Raw genomic sequence first — 27,984 nt, 5'->3', positions numbered from 1 at the left:
TAAAAGAATGATTTATAAAGAGCAATGTTTGGATAGATCATGGAAATAACTCAGTTAGGTGGATTTCAATAAGTTTAGACAACTCCAACCATTTCAGCTTGAACCAAACCATCATGAAGGATTTTTATTTCCTCTGTTTTATTAACTATTTCAGCTTCTTGAACCAAAACAAGATTCCTACACAATTTATATGTAAAAATAATAATAATAATTTCTCAGATTAAGGTATTCTTATTTTTTGTTAATAATATACATTTCACTTCTATGTTCTTCACCTATGATTTACTGTGTAAATATTTGGTTTGCGACAGGCACAATCCACAGCTGTACACAAAGATGGAGGGCAGGGAAACAATTTCGTCAAGAAAAACAAATGTTTATTATAAGTAATTGAATAAAATACCTCAAATGATGTGCAGAGCAGACAGATAAGGTGTTGTTTTATAAACGTTGCTTATTGGAAATGTGGGCGTTTGTATTTTGGAAAGTGAGCCTGGAAACAAATGTTTTTCTATACTCTATTCTCAGACTTAAAACAATAGTTAAAACAGGTTCCTCATACCTATAAAGAAGAAGAAGAACCCGTTCTTCTTCTTCTTTATAGGTAGGTTGTTCATTTATTGATGAACAATGACCTCATAAATAGACCTGACAGCGATTCAGGCTAAATGATTCTGACTGGAATTAGGAAGAGCGAAATAAGTCCACTAGAGCTCCAACGCTACGGTGCATCTGCAAAGCTTCAAGAGCTAACCTAGCCAAAGCAAATGAAACAATAAATTCATTTGTTAAACTGGATGGAGATCAGATGCCTTGTTATGTTTAATTCAAAGGTAATATAATCAAGTAAAGCTGGAGGAAGTGGGGCTGCAGGGTTTGAAGACAAGTACAACCACCAAGCTGTAGTAACTGCTCAGGTTTTCATTTCATGACTGTGACAAAAATCATATTTAATAAAATTCAATTGCTTACTGATGCTGTAGGACAGGGGTGTCAACCTCATTTTCATTTTGGGCAATAACAAGATCAAGAATGTCTTCAAAAGGCCAGTTGTGGCAGAATGTATTGATAAAAATATCCACTAACAACATATTGATGGGTATTGACTCTGCATTCGATGAGTACTTATTAAAATTAAATAATATTGAACCTTTTCTCACATTGATGTAATTCGGCAGATACAGATAAAAACCGCTTCAATAAAATCATTTTTGAAGCACTAAAGTGGTTTTTGAAGCTCCTTTTAACGCTGGCTCTCTAGAGTCAGGAGGGCCACATAAAAAAGCTAACGCAGCCCAGATTTGGCCCCTGGACCTCGAGTTTGACACATGTGCTTTAGGACGACCAAATAGACCCTTCAGCACCTACCTAAATCCGTCTCCAACGGTGACGATCTCCACTTCGCTGTCCGTCGAGGTGACGTTGATCTCCTCGCTGGCGGGAACAGCATTCGCTGGAGCAGGAGACGCCTCTATCACCACCACATCCTCATCCAGAGCGCCTGAACACACCAGCGGACATCAACACATCCCACAAACATATACATCTACGTATTTACATAACAACGTCTTGATTTTGTAACTGTGATTGGTGAGCACTTGAAGACTTAAGAGAACTCATTTCTTGAAAACCAGCAGAACTGAGAGCAACGTTGACTCGCTGGGAGTAAAGCCGAGGCGGAAGGGTTGTGATCTGGGGTAGCAATAGTTTCGCTACAGCGAGGCACGTCATCAGGAAACATGAGACATCATTTTCACATAAACCTACAGAGAATAACTGGAAATGTTACATAACTCTGGTTACTGCTGGCTGACATGGACAAAAAACTAGCACTTATTTTCTTTACTGAATGAATTAGATAGTTATTAAAGATGCACCAATATGTAAAAATGTCGATATCCGATATTAATACTACTGTTATGGCTAATGAGCAATATTTACCAATATTATGTACATTTTCCTACACCTTCAGCACCTTGTAAAAGTGACCACATTGACTACCTTGGGGCGGGAGCAACTAGGCAGCTTCCCTCCGACTAGTTGGGCGAGGAACTCATTATAGCTGCTTGCTGGTTGTGAAACCCCTCAAAACCAATTCAGCATTTGCCTGATCAGTTTTTTGGCCACCAGCTTCACTTTTAGTGTTTTTTAAACGGAGCATTTGCACTCTGTATATTCAGCTTTGGTTTCGGCTACAGAGAAATATCTGGGTTGAAAGTGTGGTTCAGTCTCTTGCCCCAGGAAACTTCAACATTTATTTTGGTCCACTTCAAAACCTGAGGCATGGGCACATCAATAGGGGTCTTTGTTTCGTGCAATCTAACTCTAAAAACAACAAAAAAGAAAAAGAAATCTTGCAGTAATTTTGCATCCGAAATGTTTATTTAGTTTTACATAATTAGAAAACCTTAAAAAGTTGAATAAGTACTTTTATAGACCAATTTCAATAAATAATAAGTGAGAAGGGTATAAACATGGAACACGTTGGGTCATACTTTTGCAGTCTTTGGAGTTTATAAATCAAATAACATATTTTCTTGTTTTCAGAAAGCGTGACAGTGTGGTCACACCAGTTACAGAACCGAGTTCTCACAGTCGCAGGCCTGTTTCTAATTATTGTCACGATATCTCAGCGCAAGTGAGAGCTACTGACTCATTCGCTGGGTGTGTGAGTCAAACCCCTGTAACAAGACTGAGCTTTTTGTGTAAATCTTAAGCACTTTGCTGCTGCCCACTTTATCACTGTCATCCTACATTCTGAAAGAGCTCACAGTGAGACACGTTTGTACAAATCTGAGGAAACAGCATGCATGGAAGGACTGCAAGTGCTGCTCTTACTCCATCTAAGACAAAGGAATAAAAGTCAGAATAAAGGTCACAGAGGGGGGGGAACATTATGAGTAAGTCAATGAGACATGCACTGAAGAACATTACTTTGTAAAATTAAAATAAAGTAACTTCTACTTCATGCTGTAAGGTCTGATTCAGTGCACATCTCCTTGACTTGCTCATGAAAACCATGTTTCCCCTTTGTGATTTTAGTCCCAGCTCTCTCATGAGAGCTGCTGCTAGGCACCCTCTGCAGGTCTAGCTGCCTGAAAGTGAACTCCTCACTCTGCCTGAGCAAATGACACTGACAGCTGCTATTCTTAACAGGGTTTCCCCCAGAAAACTTGCTAAGCGCAGAGGTAGCGGTGCCAGGGCAGTCCGCCAGCGGCCCGTCATGTTTTTGATTTAAAAAATGTTGAAAGTTGGCAGAAAGTTTGAAAATGTGACTTGTCATTGGACGACGATAGAAACAATACCTAAAAAGAAAAGCAAACATGAAAAGCTACAAGTAAATATACATTTTTTGCATTTCAGTTGTTTCATCCTAATTAAAGTGTCAAATTTTTTGGGATTCTTTATCTGTGACTTGTCACCTTATTTGCTGAAGTTGCTAGCGTGTAGACCAGTAAAGACAGGCTGTGCTTAGGGAGTTCCAGTGAATGAAAAAAAAAAAGATACTGACTATAATGCCATTGTGCTTCAAATCATTTTATTTTAAGAAATAAACAAGCACCGCTTAGCCTGGTGGGGGTTCAAGTAAAGCCTGGTGGCTTATAAACCCTGCTTAATAAATAAAAATGTTTAAAAAAATCATTAAAAAGCAAGGTTTTGCTCACTTTAGGGCCATTGCTTGGTTTATAATAGAATAGAGAGAGTTATCTGGTGCTCAACTTCAATTGATTTCAAAAACTTACATCAAACTTGTCTTACAGGTAAGCCTGAGCTATTCGCTGAATATCTGGCACACTTCCTCCAGCGCTGCACATTCACAGGGAAGGTTTAATCACGTGCCTCCTGCTGTAAACAAATGCTTCGCTTTTCCTCAGAGACCTTCTGTTTCTATGCGAAAGGCTGCTGCTCGGCAGCGTCTTCGCTTTTCTCCCACCTGCCTCCCGCCACGGAGGGAGAGCAGCTCACGTTCCATTCTCCCCGTGGGCCGCGGCAGCAGGAACATTACCGAGGCTAAATGGCTACACAGGAGATACAGTATGCCAAAGTAAAGGTGGGGCTTATTATCCTCCGTTGCTCAGAAAAACACCAGAGTGTTGTTGTTTGAGCTCACGATCTGCATAAAGCTGTTACTGTAACAGAGGGAAGCAGTTTCCATTAACATATGGCAACAGAAGCTGCAGTTTTTATCAGACTTATGAAAAAATAAAAAATAAACATTGAATATTATATTTTTGCTAAGTTGCATTTTACAAACTACTAGGGCTCGGCAATATGGCTTAAAAATAAAATCTCACACTTTTCCCTACCAGCTCTGATTTAAAAAATGTTTTTTCTTGCTTTCTTTTCTGAAAAAAAAAAATTTATTTCAAAAGATATTACATGTTTTCAAAAAGTGTCTTTTATTTCAATAATCCTTTCTATAAATTGTACGAAGGCATATTATGGCTAGGCCACAAGAATATTTCTTGAATTACAAGAACATTGTCATGATATTAGCGGGATAAAAACGCAATTTTACCAGGAAAACCTCTGAAAACTATCAGAAAAAAGCTTCTAGAGTTACAGAGATCTGACGTGATCACCCCAGTCTGTGTTATTCTTTGAAATACATTCAGCCATTTGCACAATCGCTTCAAAGTCCTGCTTTCATAGGGATGTATTAACATCAAGTATTTTCTTATCTGTAAAACTTTTACCAACATATAATTTATGTCTACAACAACGTTCCTCACTTTACATTTTTTTCATTTTTTGTGTTTGAGTTCTCATAAAATTACTACTGTACTTTTCTTATATTACATCCTCATTCTGGTAACATTGACGCTGTATATCTTTACAAAAGCATTATTTCGACTTTAGTGTCGTGCGACCTTATCCTCGTAAGTAAAATCTTAAAAATGGCCCTTTGACCAGTTGACCTGAATTCAAAGTCCCAGTAAACAGAAAACCGTAACATGCGCCTTTCAAAACAAGATGGCCGCTCCGGGTACGTTGACATCACTCCCAACTATGGAAACCCAAGGAGTGCATTGGTGCAAAATAATTTAAGTGTTCAAAAACCAAAAATTTTATCCATCGATAAAACTTTATGTATCCCACCAAACTAGGATAGAGTCAAATCTGCCTTTTTAAAAGCAAGTTTTGATAATATCCGTTAATTAGAGTCCCGTATCAGATGCATCTATTTGGACTGGACGATGTAAGAGTTCTCACTAATCACTGGGAGCAGCTGCAGCCATGGCCTCAGGTACAATAAAACACTAAAAGCAGAAAACACGTGCACCACGTCAGCTCAGCTAAGCCACTCAGTTTCGTCCACCACAATCAATTATTCTACAATTACAACGTTTGCGAAAGAGCCGAAAATCCTGATTCCACGGTGCGGACACAAAGACCCTCAGTATGAGCCGACTGAAAACAGCAGCACATTGATCGTTGTAAGCTGCACGACCTTGTCTCAGCCCGTTTTCTCTTCCGCTTTTCACTGCATAGTTTTTACAGTATTGCATTATTTGTGCTTCAAATAATAGCTGATAACTGATGCGAGAATCTGAGGTCACAATTTTTGAAAGATTTAGAAAATAAACCTGTAACAAATGGGACAAACGCACTTTTTGAAGACACTTGAAAAAATAAAAGCGCCGTTATGTTGCATTATATAAAATTTAAAAAATTTTTTAAATGTTTTTAAGGCACTTCAATCTATAATATTCAGCTTTAAAAGCATATCTGATCAGTCATTTGTCATACAAAATATATTTTAACTTCTTCAGTTCATTACATATAATATCTTCCAATGGGTGCATATTAACCTTTGTAGCCTGATGTGTTACTTCCTATTGACAAATAATCACATTATGCGGCCTTTCATGTTGTCCAGCAGTGCTTTTAAGCAAACATGAATCTACTTTAGCTGTAAAACATAGCTGTGTGTTTTCATACCTGACAGACCGGTAGACTCGGTTAGATCGAAGATAAAAATTGCAACCTTTGTTAAATTTTTAGCTAGTGCGGTTAGCTTTCACACTGCATTGTGTCAAATGATCCAAACCCTTTGAAAAAAACTGTCATGCCCCACTTCACCTGTGGTGGCGCTGCACCAAGAACCACTGAAGGAATCGAGATGAAAATCTCTGAAGATATGAGTGCAACTTGCTTTGTGACAACATGCAAACAAAAATGGAGTAGAGGAAGATTTTAGGGGTTGTAGGATTTCTCTTGTCTTTGGTAAAAGACCACGAGTCATTTCTCCTGCTAGCGCTAGATTCTTGCATTTGTTTTGGTTGTATTTACCCAGAATGCCCTACGCTATAGTTCATTTTCTGCTTTTTTAGTGGTCTCTGGTCTGCTTGCATCCACATATGCATTTGAGCCACACCAGAGTCCAATTCTGCATTCACACCTCCCAAATCAAAGCAGACTTTCTGGAAAAATGTTCTAGAGTTTGTTCGGACCAAACAGGGCTGGTGTGAGTGAAAGGTTTGTCCTTACCTGTGGCTACAGTAGCACTGTTTGGCTGACTGCTGGTGCTGCTGACATCCACATACAGCTCATCTTCTGCTTCGGTTGATGACGCCGAGGACGAGTCGCTGCTAAGCTCTTTGCTGGAGCTGCTAGTGCTATGGAGCAGAGCGTATTTCCTCCGTGCGATCACTTCCCGTTTCTTCCTCTGCAGCAGCAGCCGCTCCTTCTGCTTTTGAGTCCGCTGGCCTCCGCCGGGAGCCGCCTTCACAAAGCGTTTCCGATGCAGCGGTCGCCGGCTGCTCAGGCACGGCCGCTTCAACAGCACCGGCTCGGGCTCGGGTCGGACCCACTTGTGAGAGCGACTACCCCGAGTTCGGCCCAGACTGGGGCGCAGGCCGACCGCGGCGCCTCCGCCAGGTGGTAGGGCAGGGGCCTTGTGTTGGCCCCCTGTCGCTCCGGCTTCCCCCTCATCATCTGAACTAAGGGTGTCCGAGTCTCCAAACCGGAGGCTGGATGATGGGGAAGAGGCACAGTCACTAAAGGACGACTCATTGTTCTGTTCATCCTCACTGGGATGCGGTAAAAGTTCTACTCTGGCCCGCTGAGGAGCAAGCGAGTTCTCACTGATGTGGTCCTCCTTCAGCGAACAGTCCGACGGCCCCGCCTGCTGCCCTTTTCTTTTTCTCCGCCCTGCCAGGCTCCTCTCCGAGTCTCTGTGCGTCCCCGTGTCCCTCAGGGGCCTGTGCCTGGATTCACAAAGGGCCTCGAAGTCGCTAGCCGCCTTTCCGAGAACCTCCATGTTGTTGGGGAAGTTCTTAGCCCCGTCCATGGACTCTGGGTTCACCAGTGGCTCCTTCAGATGCTCCTGTCTGCTAGAGGCCTCAGATGGCACTTCACTCTTCATGGTGGCAGCAGCGCTGTCTCCAGGCACACTCACATTAAATCCAAGGCTTTTGTCCGCAGCATTTCACAAAACCTACAACAGAGACAAAAAGTTAAAATTGCAACAAAAAAAGCATTCCCTGTTAAAGATCCTTCAAGAGATTGGTGTTGCAAATTAGCTAAACATAGACCTTGCCAAGCTCCGCCCACAACCCGCCCACGTGACCGCAAGTCTCACAAACAAAGCCTCCAGGCGTTGTTTCTATGTAAACATGACTCCATTAGTGCATCATTTCTACTGGATTTTCGCAATATATCAGCTACTACAATGGACAGAGGAACTAACAAGTTCATGTCATCATCTGGGAGGAGGTTACTGATTTCTCAGTCACAAGCTGGTTGCAAACCTGAGGCCAGCAGGTGTTAGTCAGTTATGGTAGATCTGAAATTTGGTTTGATGCCCTCAATATGAGAAGCTACAGACTGATAGGAGGAACCAAAGAGCTCTGTTAAGGTAAAGGCAAATCTTTTGAAGTTGGGATATAATTCATTTAATTATTATAATAATTATTATAATAATTATCGCGGTAGAACCCATTTGTTTGTTAAAATGTTATTAAATATATTTGTTCTATTTGATGTTTGTTGTGAATGACGTATACTCACAAACGAACGAGGTAATTAGTCCAACGTTTAGAAACTACAGCGGCTGTAAAGCGCCACAGCAAAGGTAAACAAAGGTAAAATAACCCGAACAGGTGATCAACTCAAAACCACTCGTACCTTTTTGCTCTGTCTCTCTCTTTGTAGTTTAAGCACACCTGTTACCGTGGCAACCACCTGCGCCCCGCAAGACGAGCAAAGATTACGTTAAAAACATAACACTCAGTCTGTTACGATATCAAGTTTCCAGGCTTGATATTTATCCCTCGATTATTAATCAGCGCTTCCCTGAACACAGCGATGGTTGATTGACTAGCTGTATTTGGTACTAAAATGGCTAACACGAGTAACAGTTTAGTCCAAAGCCTTTTCTGCTAAAATAAAAATCTTTAGTGTGTGTCAGATACAGTACACGTTGCATATTGATCGGTTTAGCTAACGTAAGGCAGTGTAGCAAACAGGCTTCAACGTGTAGAAGTTGTATCAGTGCTGCCATTCTGCTGTACTTAGCTAACGAGAAGCGTGTGTTTGTGAGACGGCCACGCACGTGACCACGTAGAATGGGCATCAGCCAATGAAAAACGGCCCCTGTGGTAAGGTCCATTGTGATACAGGAATTAGATTCTCTTGATGTAATATTTTTGTCAATCACATATTTTGTTGTTTATGAATGAAACAACAACCACAATGTTGCTTTTAAAAAGCAGCATACTTGTACAGATGATAATCTCTAAAACATTGTTCATTCTAATTCATTCAAGTAGTTTAATTCAAGAATACTTTATTGACCGCAAAGAGAATTTGAATATAGCTGTGACTCATATTAATTCAAGATTCTTCAAAGAATTATGGCAGATGGTGATGGTTGTGGTCAGGAAGGATCTCATGTAGCAGTCTGCATAGCAGCGAATTTGAAGAAGCCTCTGACTGAAGACGCTCTGTTTATCAATGACAGTCGCGTAAAGAGGAAGGTCAGGATTGTAATGATGGAAACGATGAGGTAAATATCAATAAAATGTCGACTTATTTCAGTAGTTCAATTACAAAAGTGAAACTCACATTATATAAAATCACTACAGTCATAGGGATTTATGTCAGGGGTTTATTTCAGTTTATTTTAGCGATTATGTCTCGCAGATAATGAAAGCTTTAGTGTATCAGAAAAAAAAGTTCAATGTAAATTGGAAAAAAAAAATCTTTAATTTGCATTGTTGTGTTTATAAAAAATATTGTTTTAAAATCAAGAATTTCTTACATCTTTATGAATGAATCAAATGTGACCGCCCCAAAACCCAAGCAGTCGTAACAGTACTTTTAATTTTCAAATATAAAACGATAAGTTTATTTAAAAAGTGCTTCTGTCTGAGTCCAAAGTAAAACAGTGTGACTCAATGCTGCTGATTAAAGAGAGAAAACAAATACCGCAGGCTCAGTCAGAGGTAAAGGATGAGTCAGTGCTGATCTGACTGCTCCATTGTTGATTTTAAGCAATTTGGGAATCACTGACAAAAGTAATTCTCACGTGCTCATGTTAATGTGATGAGTCTGGTTTATCTCAGGCTTTTTAAGGTTCACTTTACATCCTGACATGTAAATCTAGAAAAAAAGTAAACAAAAAAGGGAGGTCAGAGGAAATCTTCAAAATATCCGTGCTGTTAAAGGAATGCACTGACTGCTCCACAAATGAAGAGATGATTCCCTTCTTGACAAGATTAATTGACTTAAATACAATGTTTGTTTTTCTGTGGTCTATTTATTCATAGGTTGGAGGCGGAAAGAAAAAATACATTCTGTTTAGAAATGGCCACATTATGTACTTAAAGTCTTTGTTGTGACGGATTTTGTTTTTAGATTTTTCACAAGACATAATGGGGCACATAATGTATTTGGATGTTGTGTTATTTACAGTGCATCCAGAAAGTTTCACTTTTTCCACATTTTGTCATGTTGCAGCCTCTCTCCAAATTGCATTAATCTCATTCCCCAAAATCTACACACAAATACCCCCTTTATGACAATGTGAAAAACATTTTAAAGATATCTGCAAATTATTTAAAACAGAAACCTAGAAATAACTAGTCAAGCTAGAGGGGAGATGAATAAATACATTGTGGATGAAAACTCACTCCAGAGCGCTAATGACCTCCAACTGATGAGAAAGTTTATTTGCCAACAGGACAACGATGCAAAACACATGGCAAAGACCTCTAAGGAGCGGCTTCAGAACCTGTGAATGTCCTGGAGTGGCCCAGACATCTCTGGAGTGATCTGAAAATGGCTGCACAAATATACCCCAGTCACCTGGTGGAGCTTCACTAAGAATCAAAGCAGCAGGGGAGGAACTGCGTAAAGTTAGGTGAGCTAAACTGGTGGCATCCTATTCAAAAAGGCTGTAATTGATCAACAACGTTTTAAGCAAAAGCATTGAATACTTATGTCAAAGTGATTTCTTTGTCTTCTATATTTAATAAACTTGCAAAAGTCAAAAAAAAAAGTTTCCCTAGAGTCGTGATGGAGAATTTGTGCATACAATCTTCAGAAAGGAGATCCATTTAATACAATTTGGAATAAGGCCGTAACATAACAAAATGTGGAAAAAGTGAAGCGCTGTGAATACTTTCCGGATGCACTGTATGGCTCTTAGGAGGAAATCAGGATCTCCCTAAACTGTAATTTTCAAGTTGAGACCTTTAAAATGAAGAAAAAAAAAAAGAAAAAAAGCTAAAAATTAGTAAAATATGCGATAATCTGCTCCAATCTCATTCCATGAGCACAAAGAGGCAGTCAGGACGAACCTGGATTCATTTTCTTCCAAACTGGCAAGAAGTTGCAAAAGTGACTTTGTCAGCACTTGACAACTCAATAAGGGTTTTATTTTATTTTTTTTTAAGAAATTGGTGTAATCACTCCACACGATCTGAAATAAAATCTCACATACATTAATATTATGTTTATGAGACAAATTGTGGGTTTCTTTGTCAGCAATTATGCTGCAAGGCATGTGAAATTGTGGTTAAGCAGTTTAGGGCCTGTATGGACTTCTACAGTAAAAGATACAAATCTGATAAAAAAGAAAACAACAAAATATTCCATAAAAGGGCATATCATGCATCGCCCTGCTGTTGTTATCTACTAAGGGTGTTCTATACGCCGAGTGAACGCACTGTGGTTTTCAGCAAACAGTCACATAACTTCATTGTGATGTGCCTCTAAACTTGTAGCGGTGCGCTACGCCTGTGGTAAGAGACCACACGGCTTCACACAATGTAATCTGAATATAAAACAACACTGCTACCATGTCAAAACGCGATTTAGGTACATCATGTGCCAACGACTATGTGGCCACCTGGAAGTTCAAGTGATGCAACGTATAAGGAAACAAAACCCGTGCTTTCCGAGTCCCTGGCACACCTTTGTGTTGTGGACAAATTCAAAACAATGGGGGTTGGGAGGGGGGGATATTAGCTGTAATGAGTCTCTCAGCATATGACAGGAATTTCATTTGCATCAGACATATTACAAAGCCTTCTTGTTGAGTCTGTTAGTAATAAACTGGAGCATGAATGACCAGACATTTGTTTTTCCTTCAGGAGTTCACCGTCAGCCTAATCTAGACTCACCATCTCTTTGCAGCTTTCTAGAGAAACACAAAATGTCAGATCACATTTGGTGCAGGCCATCTGACTAAGAATGTACATTTGTGCACGATGTTGAAGTATTTTGCAGTGTGAATGTGATTTGCAGTCATGGGGAGGGGGAAATGCACACAAGGCAATGTCACTGCTTTCCTCTTTTGCAGCTTATTTCATAACAGCATGCCGGCTGTCACTTGACCTGAAGATGTGACTCCTGAGAAATAGGGATGCAGGGTTTTTGTTGTGCGGGAGCTGATCTGAGCAACAATTTATCAAAGGTCCAAATAAAGTAGTCAAAAGCACATCCAGATATGTTTGTTTCCTATATTAAAGGGTGTCCAGGGGAAAACTAGGGGTCCTCAGAGGCCACACAAAAAGCTGCGCAATGACAGGGCCCCTAAGAGGAAATAAAGATCCCAAAGCATTCAGGCAGAGGGTTGACACAGATTTCTAATAACCAGTAAATTAAACCAGGAGATTGGTGTGTCGTTACAAAATAAAAAAAAGTACGGGCTGCCTATAAAAAGAAACAAAAAACAAAACCCATGTACTTACAGGAATTGTAACAGTAATCCAGTTCAATTATTCAACTGAGCCTGGTTTGCTGAGATCTACTATATCTGCTGTCCTCTGTTCTTTCTGTCTGAGATTAGACCAGCAGAAACACAGCTAGGTGAAATAAACTGAGTTGACAACACCGAGTTACAAACTGAGGCTAGTTTCCTACAACGCTTTTTAATTAGAATAAAATAAACCTATTTTGTGTGTGTCCCATTAAGGCTGTTAAAGTGACAGAAGCCAGGGCCGAGTTAACACTTAAACCTTACAGTCTGAACATCATCAATGACAAAACGTGCCTATAAAGATCAGAAATCAAAGTAGACAGCTAGCTATGTAGCTTGGCAAAATACTCCAGACAGAAGACAACAAAGACAACACGTACCTGGGTCTAAGTCCTGATTTTAAAATGTGTCACTGTCCTTTTCGTGACATGAGAGATTAAATCCTAAAGAGAATAGGAGTCGAGCGTTTAAAATGGACACTTATCTGGATGATAACTCGAGCTGCAACCGGACAGGCCTACGATGAGATCGCGACCGGAGGGAGGTTGTAGCAGGGATTGTGAAACTGACAACAGTCCCGAGCGGAGCCGAGAGACAAAATCGACGGCAGCGGGCCCTCCGTAGCGGCGAGCTAAGCTAAGGCTAGCTCCACTTTACTTCTTAAATACTCGAATAAATTCAGCCATTTTGGTTCGCCGCGGCATCCAACCGACCTTCAGAAGGCTGGAGAGGAGCTATATATTTTGATCCCGTTTAACCAGACAGAAAAGTCTCACTATTTGCCCTTTACGAAGTTCCCATTCCTGCCTTCCGAGGCATCCACTGTTGTTTACCCAGCAGGTCGTTTGTTGGCTGGCTACGGCTACAACACGGTGATTCTCCGGAATGTCACAAGGAGGCGCCAGATTCACCATCCACTTTGCGAACCCTCACGGCAAGCTCCATTTCAGAAATCATTTCTTGATAAAACATCACTTTTAGTGCCATTTGTACTAAGAGAAAGCACACGAAAACATAAGAAAGGACAGTCAGTTGCGTTTTACTGCTGATTAATGCAGAATCCTGAATATTAAGCTACTACTCTGTTATGGGCTCGTCCATCTCTATTCCAAATACTGGTGCGCCCTCTAGTGTACAAAGATGGGACTCGAAAAGAGGAAATTTGCGCAAATCATTTTCATAGAAATTAGCAGTTAAATTTTTTATTTTTCTTAAATGAGTTATGTAAACTGAAGAACGACCTGCAAAAAGAACCACATAAGTAATTTAAAATTATTCATTGGGATATTAGTTGTTACTAATATCTCATTGTTAATATATAACAAAAAAATACCACAAAGGATAATAGCTCTTTACAAAACTCCAGTAACATTTAAAAAAAAATTTTTGCCTTTTTTTAGGCAAAAAAAAGTAATTTGCCTAAAAAGGACAAATTCACAGCTTTCCACTGTAACAGATGCTGATATCTAAGCCAAATACCTTGAGAGAATCCTTTAGAATTCATGATGCCTAAATTAGGACTATATTTTGTCCACCAATAGAGAAACCATCAAAGTGAAAAGGAAAATTAAACAAACTAAGCTCCACACATTTGAAAACAAAATTTTTGCAGTAAAAGGAAAGATATATCCTGAATCCTGTAAGTAAATTACATGGTGTACATTGCCACCTAGAGTACACAGATTTACATTGCATAATGTGTACAGGAGCCCAGCAAATGTGTACATCTTTGCCCACTAGATGTGCTTCTTCAAATAAATAACAAAAAAAAACCTAATAGGATCTGTTTTAGCATATTTATTAGGGTTGGAGCAGTGCTCCTTATAACAGACCTTTGTGCATTTTGGATGCATCCGTTTGTATAAGCTTCACTAAAGGATGTTACAATGTCATGCATGGGGGAGAAACATTGTCCAGCAGAAATGTCAGTCTGGCTGCAGTTCTCCTGTTTCCCACCACTGGCACTGGGTCAAGGGGACAGAGCTGGCCTTCCTGATCAGCTTATCTTGTTGTTTCCTCTGAGCTGTTGATAATCTCCTGCTTCAGCGAAGCACAACAGAGAATATGACTGATGCCAACACAGAATCCATTAAGGTCTATATTTTCTCAAGAGCCGTTTTTCCAGTTAAGTAATTGTAATGTGCATTAACATCCACAGTAGAAATATAAATAATGTCATTTTCAGGGTCCAGTCTTTTGATGTCTGTTCACATCACAGCAAACAATGGTTTTTCTATAAACATGTTATTATTATTATTATTATTATTATTATTATTATTATTATTATTATTATTATTATTATTATTATTATTATTATTATATTTTATTAAAATACATTTGAATGAAGTGAATGCAATGTTTCCTTTAAATTTACTACTGTTAGGTAAAATTATAATAAAAAAGTTAAATAAAACCTCATTTGTACTTTTCCTTATCTAGCCATCCTTTTCGATTACTGGAGTTATACATACTAAGATTGTGCTAACATTGGGTGCATCGAGATGTAAATGATACATAAATGACAGCTCCCCTTTAACATGTAGACGTTTTAACACTAATGTTCCCATTTAAATAATTAGATTTTTAATTGCTAAACTGATTCACACTAAAGAATTACAACATGGATCTAAGTTTTATCATTGTAATATGTCTATAGCATTTTAAAGTATATGTTTTGTGAATGTATCTTTACTGTACAATTTTTAACAACATATTAAGGACAATTACTTCTGCTTTTCATTTTGGGTTCTACTATTGACAAAAAAAAAAAAACACACAATAAAATGTAATAATGAGAAGGTTTTATTGTTAGATGAATAAAGTAACCCTACATTTCATCCTTTCTTACACAACAATACTCAGGTAAAATGTAAAAAATAAAGACTCAGGTGCTACAGCTTAAGATAAACAATATTGTAACACTATGAGGTTAAGTGTTAAGCACTCGTATATTCAAAGAGTGTGGAAGTCTGAGGGAGTTACAGTATTATCCAGAAAATATACCTGAGAAAAATGGAATGCTTAATTAGTAAAAGTCATCTTTACAAATTATATTAATGAAATAGCTGTTTAAAATAAAAGATATCCAGAAATAAATATATGTCTGGTACATGTAATGTGAGGGCTAATTATAATCCTAGCACAATGATGTAAATACAATATGTTCACCACAAAGCACCAATATTCGCTGTTCACATCTTATCTGGTGATAAGATGCTGCTGCTGTTTATGTGGAGTTTAATACACATAAATTCCAGTGTCATTTAATCTACTTTTTAAGGTCTCTCTTTATATTTCAAGCACTTTTAGCACTAAAGTCACACAAAAAAGTCATGGGTTTGCTGAGCAGCTTCAAAATGTATGAATATATTTTCTCCCAGTGTTTGTGTTGGTGATCTAATGATCATTTAACTGTGTTCTCATGCTTTTGTCTTTTTAAAGTCCTGAATAACTGCTTATTTGTATGTTAAACTGCCAAACAATACAGTAAAACAGTGTTACTTTGTTCTTTTGAAGGATGATTTTGCAACAGTATGTCCAGTCCTTGTAACATTCCAGAAAAGTAATTTTTCTTGGTGCACTGACAGTAGATGGCGCTGTGGCATTTGACCAAAGACCACGAGGAAGAAACCGTCTCGCTAATCTGGAGGTAAAATGGCGTCGGGTGCCATTTCAACGGATTCAAAGAAAATATCCGAATTAAGGGTTGTCGATCTTAAATCCGAGCTCAAAAGAAGGGGATTGGACACGATTGGCGTAAAAAGTGTTTTGCTTTCCAGGCTTAAGCAAGTAAGTGAACAAATCCGTTGTTTTAGCACGACGGTTGAATGAGTTCTGTGTGCGATGCAGATAGGCTAGTGCTAATCCTAGCTAATGTTGTGACGGTCTTTCCAGCCGCTCTACTTTTGTCCAGATCGATTAATGGCCACTCTTACGGTTTAACCTTTAGGTTTCGGTGCTTGTATTTCCCATATCTGAACGTATGCGCAATCTTGTTTGGTAAATTAATATGTAATCAGTAAGTATGTTTGGTTAAATTTTCAACGGCTATCGCATTGAATTGATGTAATCCTAAAAATAGAAATTAAAAACTCGCCCTAAACCGGTGCCAAACAGAAAATGTACGTTTGAGAACAATGCTAATCGTACTTAAAAAACCCCACCTCTGCATATTTTATTTGAAATGAAAGGGAAATTAACGGGTGTTGCAAATTTCACGTGATTAGCCTCAGCTGCTAAAATACAGCCTCGCATGTTCTGGATCCAAATCCAGGCCTGAAGTCTTTCGGGATGGAGTTTGCATTCCCTCTCCCGGCATTTGTGGAGTCACTCCGGGTACGCCGACTTCCTCCTAGAGTTAAAAATAAATATATGGATTTTTAATAGTTTAACTGGTTTCTCTAAATTGCCATCCAGTGTTGTTTTTTTTTTTTTTTGTTTGTTTGTTTTTTGGGCCAGTTAGTCTTTGTTGGCCTGTGAAGGACTGGTAACAGATCCAGTGTTCACTCTGCCTTTTGTACAATCAATGGTATAGATGAGGGGTGTATGGATTTGTGGTTAATTTCTCACATTTGTGCCCACCCTCTTGTAATATAGTTGAAATATACCAAGATTTTGGATTGTGTTTTTAATAATCTCACATTTGTAAGAAGTAAGTTGATGGGTGGATTTTTTTTTTTAATCTGTAAAAATATCTTTTTAAGGCTATTGAAGATGAAGGCGGTGACCCAGAGTACATTCTGACTCCTCAGTTGACTGATTCATCTTCTAGGTTAAGTGGAAAATCCAGAGGTAATGCTGGTCAACACATTATTTTATCGTTTCAAGAGAGTGTGAATGGTGCTTATCAACTTTCATATATTGACTCCATAGTACGTGTATGTACTTAATCTTTCAGGGAAGAAATCAGATTCTGATTTGGAAAATACCGTGGAAGAAGACGTGTCTTCCAAGGTGAGTGTAGCATGAATTAATCATAATGATGATATAATAAGGGCAATTAATAACCATTTAGAAGGCAATGATGCTGACTTACATCCTCAGTTTCAGCTTGTAGTCACATAATGGTGCCACCAGCTGACTCTCTGTTGCTTGGCAACGTAACTTGGGCACCCCTTTGTTTAAAAAGGGAAGTAATATCTGATACAGCCTGTGTGGTACCTGCGTTTCACCACTCCTAATTAACACATGTAAAACGATGAGTTGAAGTTGGATTGCAGAACAATATCGGCTCCTTTCTGCAAGGAGATTGAATAGATAAGACTCCATTTATTTATATGTTTTTTTGTTTTTGTTCCCCTGACATTTTTTTAGACCTGGACAAGAACACCGTGACCCACCAGCTGAGAAAGATTAGAGATGATTGCAATTTAATCATCAGCTTTTAAAGTTCATACAAAATGTCCCCAAGGCAGACAGGAAAGGATGCATCGGTAGTGCTAAACATTTTGTAACAGCCAGGTCCGTTAGCCCAGAACTGCTACATTATGAAATGGAAGGTCAAAATGAACGGCACCCATACTTTGTAAAAACATTTTCTTTGACGTGGCTGTGGTGTACTGTGCTGTATTCCTGCCTTTGTGTAGGCCTTTGAGAAAACTCTGACTCCCCAAATTCAGTTTGATTAGCTCCCCTTCATTCCTGCATCCACTCTGCTGGCTGAGGGAGAAAAAATGATGCGTGTAAATACAGCAGCCCATTTATAATCTTGACTGTCCCAGCTGATATGATTAATGTGTGCTGAAAATTGATGGTATTTCTATAGAACCTTTTTTCTTTTTCAGATGACTATAACAAATGGGAAGCTTTTTTCAGATTTTTTTCTTAATGCTGATTTAAAAGAAATACCACAATAGAATAGAGATGATGTTTATACGTGGGGGGAAAATGGTCTCAACTCTTACAATTCTCGTCTTTTTTTTTTTTAGGAAGTTGAGGAGTATGAATCAGAAAAGGGTATGTATGCTGCCAATTAATGTTTCATGTTAATTTCTTTTCCTTTTTTTTAAAGCTGCAGACTGTGATGATAAAGCCTCTTGCTAAGTTTCATCAGATGGTGTTGAATGCTTTTGCTACTGCTGCGCTATATAGAGTAATGATGGACTACTTTAGATAACTTTGAAGGACCAATTGTATGGTTTCCTTACCTTTTTGGAGATGCAGTGTATCCTCAGGTCTGGGTCGCCTTAATCTTTATGCATCCAGTTGATTATTTGCTGCTGCAATAAAAAGGTTCAGTTGTCTCTGGAGTCCCAACGTTTTATGAAGATCGACGTTTCGTGAGGACATTTTATGTCTCATCAGATGAAAAAGCAAGCCGTTTCAAGATCACAACGCTTCTAGTAATGACTGACATGATTGGATAGACCTGTGATAAATGTACTGGTAAAACATGTGAATGAATCTGGGTTTTGTCCACTGGAGTCGGGCACCATTTTACAGGTTTGATCAAGGGGAAACTGGAATTGAATGAATGAGGTTGGATCAGTTAAAGTCAAGGACTGTTGCATTCATTGAAACCCCTTATGATGATGCCAAGGCCTTGTGTCTAAAAGCAGCACCGCATGGAGGACGTTTTCTATCCAGGGGACAGACGTCCCACGTTGCTGCGTACAGGAAGAGTCCCTGGACCACATTCATTTTTAACTGAGACTGGAATGGATGGACTGCTCCACTAAAAGGACACGCTTATTGTGGACTGGTGACTGGAGACCTGGCTGCAAGCTTCCCTTGATGATAAAGCATTTTTGTTGATGGAACACTTTCCTTCACAACTGAAGAAATATTGGAAGAGCACTTAAACCCTCCAGGAGCTTTTACAGACTGAACTCTGATCCATATTGGAGGAAAAAATAAGAGATGTCCGAACTCCACATATGGACTTGGTATAATTGTTTTCACCTGGTGAACAGCTACACCTCCACCGCGAAAGCTGACTGCAGTCGAAGTTGTGCCAAGAAACGAGCCTCAACTTCTCCCATGTTTTCAGTGAAGATTGTGTGTGTTGTCTTCCTGTGGTATCTGCGCCTCGATGACCATTAACACTGAATGTGCTTTATATTCTACTTTTGTAGGTCAAGTAACATGCGACATGTCAATGTTAAGATGTCTGTTTGCCATGTTTATCCTTGTTAAATCCCTCAGATGTAACTGATACCGATGATGGTAGTCGCGAAAATTCAAAGCCTCCACCGTGTGAGGACAGCCTCGCTCACTCTGAGCCTGAGCCAGAGTCTGAAACCATGGCGGCTGACGCTGACTCAGAGCCCGACCCAGAGGTAGATGCAGATGCAGAGGTGGATGACGATGCAGACCCAGACCCAGAACCGGAACCAGAGGCCGAGGCAGAGACAGAAGAGCCTGAGAGGGATGCTGAAACCTTGAGCTCCTCTAGAGAAGCGGAGGACGATCACCTGTCTGTCTCAATCCAAAACGAAGACGCCATCACCCTGGATGTTGATGGCGACGACCTCCTGGAAACAGGTAAACATGTGAAACTTCCAGATACAGAGGCAGAGAAGGGCACTGAGACTTGTGCCGAGACGGGCCAAGATGATGACATGAAGGATGAAGACATGGAAGAAGATGGTACGAAAGACGATGACGAGTCCACGAAGAAAGACGCCATGATGAAGGCTGAAACCGAAGATAAAGAAAAGGATTCTGGGAAGAAAGGCCCGTCTGCCACTGGGCCCTCAGGTCAAGCAAAGAGGTTTGTCTTTCTATGTCAGTTCTTTGATTCTACTACCAAGTCCACCTCACTAAGAGCGCAGCATTGTGGGTAGCCTCAAGATGATTTTCATTTTTTGCCATAAGGGAAGTATTCACTGATGTACCTTACCCTGCAGTTTGCTGCTTTGCGTTATTTCTCTGAAGTTGGTTAACGTGTATCAAATTAACCCGGAGACAAGAAAACAACTCTTATTTTGTTACTTTGACCTTTCGAGAAGTTTTTAAAATCTTTTGTTGTTTTTACACAAGGCAGTGTAAAAACGGCATTAGCCTCCACGATGATTTAAAACGCTTTTTTTTGGTCCAATGATTCTCTGACGTTGACCAGACCACTGAAGATTTCATTGACTCAGGGATTAAAAATTGGCTAACCACCTGACCCAACACGCCACTGGAAAAACCATGAAGCTTTTCAGACAATGGCTCAGATCCACGTCTTGCCTAAAGGATTTATTTTTTCCCTTCCTCAACCGTTGAAAAGATGCTGTTTAATCCACTAAGATGGATGTTTTTTTGTTTTTGTTTTTTTCCCCCTTGTCATGACTTTATTTGCTTTCACTCATTTCCTGTTTGGTTTTGTAACATTCATGTTCTAGCTCTTCAAGAGACAGAGATGGAAAAGCAGCAAAGGATGAAAAGGGTACGGCACTTAAATATTCAACATCCAAGTTTTTGGCTTTAGTCTTGCAATTAATACTACAAATGTGTTTTTAACAAATCTCTCTTTACAGGCGTGAGCTGCTCCTCCCGTAACGTGTGGGTGAGCGGCCTTTCTTCAAACACCAAAGCAGCTGATTTAAAGAACCTGTTTGGCAAATATGGGAAGGTAAGATGAGGCTGCAACTAACACTTATTTTGGTAATCAATTATTTGATTTATTTTGATTTAAATTAACAATGGGCACATTTTACAGATTTTACATTTAACCACTTAAACCTTTTATGCAATGTTAGAAAAATGTTAAAATATGCAAATAAATGAATATTTCTATTTCTTTTTAAAAAAAATTTGAATCATTTCATTTCCTAAAATGCAATGCCACAGCATTCCTTTAGTGAATTTGAACCAGGTGAAACTAAAACTAGAGGAGTTTTAACTAAAATATACTTTAAGACAAAGGCTTCTTTATCTTAAAGGCAAAATGTACATTTATTCCATACAGTTTTTGCTTACTTATTATTTTAGTTTGTTTTGTTTTTTTTCCAACAAATGGCTTTTTTTAAAATTATTATTCAAGTAGGCATACTCCAGTTAACTATTAGACGATTATTTCAATAACAGATTAATCACTTCAGTCCTAGGTGTGGTATTCGGTTTGAAATGCCAGCAGATTTTAAACAAAACGCCTTAAGGAAGAAATTTCTTGCAGAAATGTTCTCTAAAAGCTCCTAAAAAATGTTTTCAACAGGTTCTGAGTGCTAAGGTTGTTACAAACGCTCGCAGTCCTGGTTCAAAATGTTACGGCTTGGTGACGATGTCTTCCGGTACCGAAGTGACGCGCTGCATCTCCCATCTCGACTGCACTGAGCTCCATGGACAGCAGATTTATGTTGAAAGGGTAGGCGAGGCAGAAACCTTCCTCAAATGCTTCCTTGTTAAATCTGATCCATACCTTCAACTTTTTTATTATTATTATTTTTGTTTTAATCTTTAAAAGGCTAAAAATGATCCGTTCAAAAAGGAGCCCTCAAAGAAAGAAGTGGAGGACAAAGCAGGATCCAGCAAGTCCAACAAGAACAGTTTCACTGGAACTAAACTGGCGAACAAGTGAGTGATCAGTTTGAGTTTATCTTTTTCAATGGTTTTTACTCCTGCATTAACATTTAATTGATCCTTTCCCCCCCACCCCCAATTTTGATGGCCATTTAGAGCACAGCTAACTTACAAAAAAGAAGAAAAGAAATCTGATAAGCTGTCAGACAAGGATTCATTCAAGAAACAGGATTCAAAAAGTGGCTCATCCAGCTCCGATCAAGAGTCTTCAAAGAGAGACGACAGAAAGCGTGGCCGTGAGTTTTCAGTAGAGAGGATTTTTGTTTGTCATCAAGTCTCTGCTTTGGCTAATTGCTCCTTTTCTTCCAGAAACTAAGAGCCCTGGGAAGTCGACAGATGAAGATGATCCTAAAGGAGACGTGGGCTTTGAAAAACGACCGTTTAGAACTGGAAGATATTTTAACAAAGTAAGGTTTGATTTGGGGCTTTAATGTTTTATATTATATTTATAAAGAGGACATTAAGTGAAAATGTTTTTGCTGGTTTTTTTTTTCAGCCATTTATAAACCCCAACTTTGACAGGCGTCCCAAGTGGCTGATTCCTCCTGAAGAGGTTAAACCTTACTCTTCCTAAACACTAAAAATTACATTTAACAAGCTTTTTTTTTTTTTTTTTTTCCCCCAAGATTGAATCTTTACATTTAAATACTTCTTTCCTCAGGTACAATTGCTGAGGGAGAAGCGACAATCCTTTCACAACAAAGGGGGAGACATGGTCATTCTACCTTTTGACAAGTTCAAGGAGCAGAAAGAGCAGCGGATGCGTGAGCAAATGGAGCGTTTCCACAGAGCCGCAGAGCTGCGCAGGTATCTTCAAGCATTGAAGGACTCGCATTTATGACAAATAAAATATTTTTAATTAAGAAAAAACACCAAAACTTGAATACTGAGATTAAAATGTACTTTCCCTACTGTGCAGGCGGCGTGAAATTGCAGAGCAAGAACGGCGGGAACGTGAGCGAGTCCGTCTGATGCGTGAGCGAGAAGAACGGGAGATTCTGCTCCGGGAGCGCCAGAGACTGGAAATGGAGAGACAGAAACTGGAACGGGAGCGACTGGAGCGGGAAAGGCTGGAGCGGGAGAGGATTCGCATCGAGCAGGTAAAAGGAGCGTGAACCAACTCGCCCAGTTTGAGCTGCAGGGCTCAAACTGGGTAGAGGAAAACAGTGTGCAGTGGGTTGAAGGAACAATGGGGTTTCACACTCTGAGTGGTTGAGATTTAGCTGATGCTCAAACCCTTTCACCTTGGCTCTTTTTCTTTTCGACATATTTACTGCTGTTGAACTGCATGCAGTTGCCTCATATCTTCCTCTGTGGTTCACTCAAAAACCTCAAACACTTGACACATTAGAACTGAACAGATATTCGTGCAGGGGATTCAACATTTTAAAACTTTAGGTCGAATAACTTTCTAGCTTCCTCTCAAAGAAAAACATTCCTAAACACTGAGAAACTTTTTGAACAAACCATGAAAATCATTCTTTCCTAACTTGATGGAAGTTGATAGAACTTGCACAGTTTTAAGCACACAGGATGCAAATGTAGAGGAAGCTCACTTTGCTAAATACACGACTAAAATAAGAGAACAAACATAAATAATGCTTTAAAACAAATTTTTCTGGACACAGCTGAGTGCTCATCTTCCACCAAGCTGTCGGTGCCATCATGGAAAAGAACAAACTATCAGGATCAAGAAGTGGCATTTTTGAATTTGCGTTAGTTTGCTACTGAAGATGGTGTTCATTTGAGTAAAATCCACACAAATAATTTTTCATTTTAAAGGAGCGGCGTAAAGAAGCCGAGCGCATGGCGCGTGAACGAGAGGAGCTTCGGCGGCAGCAGGAGCAGCTCCGCTTTGAGCAGGAGAAGAGAAATAATCTGAAGAGAGGCCGTGAGGTGGAACACGGGTATTTATCGTTTTGTTCATCCTCATTTTTAATTTGTTTGGAGTTTTGAACTTGAGTTTTTTGCATGAAATTTGAGCAAATCCAAGTCAGATCTCTGGTATGAAAACCAGGGAAGGCGAGATGTTACTAATCAAAGTTAGATTAAAGCTGAACGGAATTGTCCATTAAAAAAAAAAAAAAATTATTATAAGCACATTATAAAACCTGAACAGACATTAAAAGAATAACTTCCAGTGTTTATATTTCAGCCTCATTAAAAGGCTTGCAAAGCATTAATAAATACCTCATTTCTTTATAAATTTGTCACCTTTTTTATGTAGTTATTGTAACATTAGCCTATATTATCGCAATATTAGAGGACTGCCATACTGCGTGATTACTAATTGTGCCTTGTAACTGTATAAAGTGTCATGCCATTCATGAGATTTTATTTTTAATATTTTGTTATCCTGTAAGTAGCTACTAGTACCTTGCCAAGATCATTCATAATTTCTTCATGGATTTAACTCTTATCATTCCTTGAGTTAACATATCTGTCATGTAGGATTGATCTGTGCTTCCTGTTTCAGTCGGCGGGACGATCCCTACTGGAATGGCAACAAAAAAATGCATCCCGAGTCGGAGGTCCGTCTGAACCAAGGCTCCAACTACAACCGGCAGCAGAACCGCTTCCCCAACGCAAATCCTCGGGAGAGGGTCCGTTTTCCAGACGCTGGCCAGCAGCCCAACACGTTTGACAGGTATGTGATTGCTCCAGTAGTTTTTGGAGTAGAACTGCAACTTTGTTCTCAGTCCCATATGGTTATGGGTCTGAGGAATTGTTTCTATAATGAGCAAAATCTGTGCATGTGCTGCTGAAAGTTCATATTCCTGCAAACAAAATCTCCAGTCAACATGCAAAAGTAACTGTACGTGGACTAAATGACCCGAAACATTAAATATTAACATTTACTATTTTTGAATGGTTGAACTAAAGGCTTTTCTGGCTAAGAAGTGTATATCAAGCTGATCATATTCTTGTATCTATTCCTGATGGTCACTCCTCATCAGCTCTTTAAGTAGATGTCAGTAAAAGTTTCTGTTAATGTAATGTTTAAAGCTCAACAGAAGCACTCCGTTATTTGACTTATCATAGTTAATAGAATTACTTTGGACCCTAAAAACAAAAAACTCCCGAAGTGTTACATTGGACGGCACTGCGCCGTTACCTAGCAACTCCAGGAGTTCCAGCAGGTTTGGTCTTACTGCTGGTTTTACTGTGGTACAATGGCTGCTGGAAAAGACAAGTGTTTTGTTGTTGACATATCATCCAGAAACCACTTGTTGTATTTTTGTTGCTTGTGCAGGAGGCTGCACTTCTGCTTTTCAAAGATTTGTTTGCAGCCATTTTCATATCAGAGTTCAAACGCTGAGGTGGGGGCGTGGCCAGCAGAAGCTTATTTGGATTTAAAGTGAAAAGAGGCAGACTAGAATCTCTTTATCCAAGAATTATTCTGTGCAAAAGGTGCAACGAACACGTTTTGTGAAGCCCATCGTCGCATTTTAACCGATTCATGGAAGCACATTACGTCACTTTTAATGTTGCTCTCCAACCAAAGGGTAAATTGGCGCCTCTTCCTGCTTTGTTTTTTGCTTGTTAGTTTCTGATGAATCCAATATTGCCGTTTCTTTTCCAAGACGTAATAGATTCGAGGGCGAACCAGAGGCAAAGAAGAGTCGGCCGGCTCCTCACAGAGAGGGTTCCGGCTTCGATAGATACCCCAAGAACTACGACGCCGTCCACAGACCCGAGCCTCCTCCGCGTGGGGACACGGACCGGAGGGACAGGGACGAGCGGCGCCCGCCGCCCCTGGGAGCAAGACCTCCGATCCCTGCCATGTCGCACAACCGCCCGCCGAGGGACGGCGGCGCAGGATGGAAGAATGACGGAGGAATGAATTCCAGCAAGGGGGACTTGAGGTAAGAAGCTGTTAATGAAGCTGCAGTTCATTCAGCAGCTTTTGGAAGCTGCGCTTCATGAAACCTGTGCTTGGTGCAGAGGGCCGATGCGTATGCGTGACGATCGTCCTGGCAGAGACGCTGGGAGAAGCAGCTTTAATAACAGAGGTCAACCCATGGGGATGAATGAGCAGGTGAGTTTCTACAGACAGTTCAGTTCTTTTTTTTATTATTAAAACACTAAATATTTTAATGGAAACATATTCTTTGGTTAATGAAATGAGCCTGTATCTGTATAAACAGTATAATAAAACCTAAAAAAAAATAGAAATGATTCATGTTGATGCAGATGAGACTGAAGGAAATTTAAAATCTGAAAACTGTGAATTTAATTTAAAGTTAGTTGGACTAAATATGAGCTTATTCTATTCAATATGGACACAAAATCTAAAATGTGTATGTGTGGAAGTGACGGCAAACAGTTACAGATTTTGAATCTTTAAATTTTCATTTAGCCAAGAAGTTTGTGTCTGGGAAAGATTAATCGCTTGTTAGATTCCTCTTTGTAACTACTTAGCATCTTTGTCATATTTCCACTGGTATTTTTATGAGCTTGAGGTTGGAGGAGCTGCCTGTCAGATCCAGTGTTAAATGTTTATTAGAAATCAAAATGTATTGGTTTTTAAGAGGGTGAACCTGCTTTATGCCACTACCATTATATTTTTTGAAAATGGTCTCAAAACATTAACATCATTGTTTATTGCAATAATCTTTGGGACAATGTATCATCCATCAAAATTAGTTATTGTGGCAGATCTTAAGCCCAGTCTTATTGTGAGGCTTCTCTAATAAATGCTTTCTGGTTGTGGAAAAATCACGACATAGCAAATGTGCATTTTTCATTATGTCCTTTTGACTAAATTCTCCACCATGATTAATTCATCTGATTTAATATAAAAAGATTAAACTTGCATTGTGAAAAATCTTTGGATTTTGCTCCTGACTCGTCTGTGGTTGCAGCCGTTCAGCTCGGGGCGCCAGGTCGTGGTGGAGCGTCACAGCCGGGATCAGGGACTGAGGAAGGAGTGGCACGGCGGCTCAGGCTCTCAGGTGTTTTCAGACAACCGCAGGATGGGTGACGGTCGCGGCGGCGTGATCGCTACCTCCAGGTACACAGATTAGACGCAGTGCTGATGATCGAAGTCCTAAAGAGACGTCTTCGTCACAGTCCTGACGGATATGTTGTCCGTTTTGCAGCCACTCTTCGTCAGGACTGGGCCGGATCGTACAGATCACCAACAACTCTATTTCCAGCGGCACCGTGGGCGGATTCAAGGCTTTCAAAGGAGCATCGCGGCCGTTCTAACACCGAGTTCAGACACTTTAAAGCGTTGGCTATTTGAAGATTTTCCTGAACACTTTATTTTTAAAGTAACTGTTTTGGGTGAAACATTAGCAGCTTTGAGGTTTATTCCCTTGTTTTAATCTGTACGGACAGTGTTGACCTCAGTTCTGCTGCTACCACAAAACACCCCTGTGCACGTTTTAATATTTCGGAAGTTGCTGCACAGCCCACCGTCTTTGTAACAAGTTTTCCAGTTCCAGTCCATAGAACTTCTCTCAAGTGTTTGTATATTTTCATTAGCGTAGTGTTACTCCGTTTCCTGTGTAATGGTTTATTTCAGTGTATTATAGAACTCAAAATAACTGCTGAATCTGGATGTTTCATTGAAATGGATGACAGTCCTTTTTTTTTTATTTATACTTTTTTATTTTGTTTGGAAGTTGTACTTTAATGAAGGTGTCAAATTTTGTAAAGATGAACTAATCTGCTCGAACAAGATAAAGCTGTGTAAAGTGCTGTCTGTGATGGTTCGCCTGAGGACTGAATCGTGTTCAGGTCTTGCTAAGAAGAAACGGCGAGGGGAAAACTGTTGCCGTTCGTAATTCAACTGGACATTTTACAAATAATTAGAGTATCAGTTCTCATCTTCATGGAGTTTTTATTTTTTATTTTTTATTTTTATCTTGTCTGTAAACAGAACAGCGCCTCTATTGAAGGTTTGGTACAATATAAAATCAACCTGAAGCTTGAAAAAGCTCCAGGTTGCTACTAAATAGAAGAGGGCACTGCTTTGACTAGGCCACCATGTGGAGGGATTCCTGTTATTTCACTGCTTTTGTCATTTCAAAGCTTTATCCTTTCAGTTGCACCAGTCGCCACTTTGGATGTCATGTTTATTACCTTAATCTCACACCGGATGTTATTGGTTATTAAACCTTGATTAGAAAACAAAACTAATAAGTGAAGTGGCTTTTTACCCGTTAATGTGCTGCTCTGTTATTAAAAAACAAAAGAAAAGTAAATGCATCTTTTAGTTAATGAGCTTTACATAATGACATGAAAATAATCTGCTTTTGAAATTA

The 27,984-nt window shown here is 39.5% G+C and overlaps 2 protein-coding genes across 8 annotated transcripts in view; one reads left to right on the top strand and one right to left on the bottom strand.

Moving 5' to 3' along the window:
- Positions 1-13,087, bottom strand: part of rnf111 (ring finger protein 111) — a 30,677-nt gene extending 17,590 nt beyond the window's left edge. For 2 of the 6 annotated variants that reach the window (XM_044138753.1, XM_044138784.1), the window contains exons 1-3: positions 12,589-13,087; positions 6,493-7,441; positions 1,369-1,501 (exon numbers count right to left, since the gene is read on the bottom strand). In XM_044138753.1, the coding sequence (XP_043994688.1) occupies positions 1,369-1,501; positions 6,493-7,369 (1,010 nt within the window). In that variant the 5' untranslated portion in view covers positions 7,370-7,441; positions 12,589-13,087. Of the gene's footprint in view, positions 1-1,368; positions 1,502-6,492; positions 7,442-8,130; positions 8,151-12,588 lie in introns of those variants that run through there. The other 4 variants (XM_044138762.1, XM_044138793.1, XM_044138769.1 and 1 more) reach the window with 3 other exon arrangements.
- A 2,744-nt stretch (positions 13,088-15,831) lies between these two features.
- Positions 15,832-27,855, top strand: sltm (SAFB-like, transcription modulator). Of its 2 annotated transcripts, none has more exons than XM_044138714.1 (20): positions 15,832-15,997; positions 16,912-16,999; positions 17,106-17,161; positions 18,136-18,163; positions 19,352-19,919; positions 20,536-20,579; positions 20,671-20,765; positions 21,348-21,497; positions 21,597-21,706; positions 21,809-21,948; positions 22,022-22,119; positions 22,209-22,265; positions 22,374-22,519; positions 22,632-22,812; positions 23,495-23,619; positions 24,189-24,359; positions 25,297-25,578; positions 25,658-25,751; positions 26,578-26,726; positions 26,815-27,855. In XM_044138714.1, the coding sequence occupies exons 1-20, from the start codon at positions 15,863-15,865 to the stop codon at positions 26,921-26,923; spliced, it is 2,826 nt and encodes a 941-aa protein (XP_043994649.1). In that variant the 5' UTR covers positions 15,832-15,862; the 3' UTR covers positions 26,924-27,855. The 2 variants fall into 2 exon arrangements, with proteins under 2 accessions (XP_043994649.1, XP_043994656.1); XM_044138721.1 differs by lacking the exon at positions 15,832-15,997 and adding an exon at positions 16,482-16,543.
- Positions 27,856-27,984: the final 129 nt, after the last annotated feature.

Source organism: Gambusia affinis, linkage group LG02, assembly GCF_019740435.1.
Source record: "Gambusia affinis linkage group LG02, SWU_Gaff_1.0, whole genome shotgun sequence".
In the NCBI taxonomy this organism is placed as follows: domain Eukaryota; kingdom Metazoa; phylum Chordata; class Actinopteri; order Cyprinodontiformes; family Poeciliidae; genus Gambusia; species Gambusia affinis.
This window is presented reverse-complemented; position numbering and strand designations above follow the sequence as displayed.

Excerpts from the sequence above, each read along its gene's own strand:
- sltm (XM_044138714.1), top strand. The coding sequence starts at position 15,863 with ATGGCGTCGGGTGCCATTTCAACGGATTCAAAGAAAATATCCGAATTA. Across the intron at positions 22,813-23,494 it reads AGAGGATTCGCATCGAGCAG|GAGCGGCGTAAAGAAGCCGA; the intron begins GTAAAAGGAGCG and ends TTCATTTTAAAG. Across the intron at positions 24,360-25,296 it reads CAGCCCAACACGTTTGACAG|ACGTAATAGATTCGAGGGCG; the intron begins GTATGTGATTGC and ends TTCTTTTCCAAG.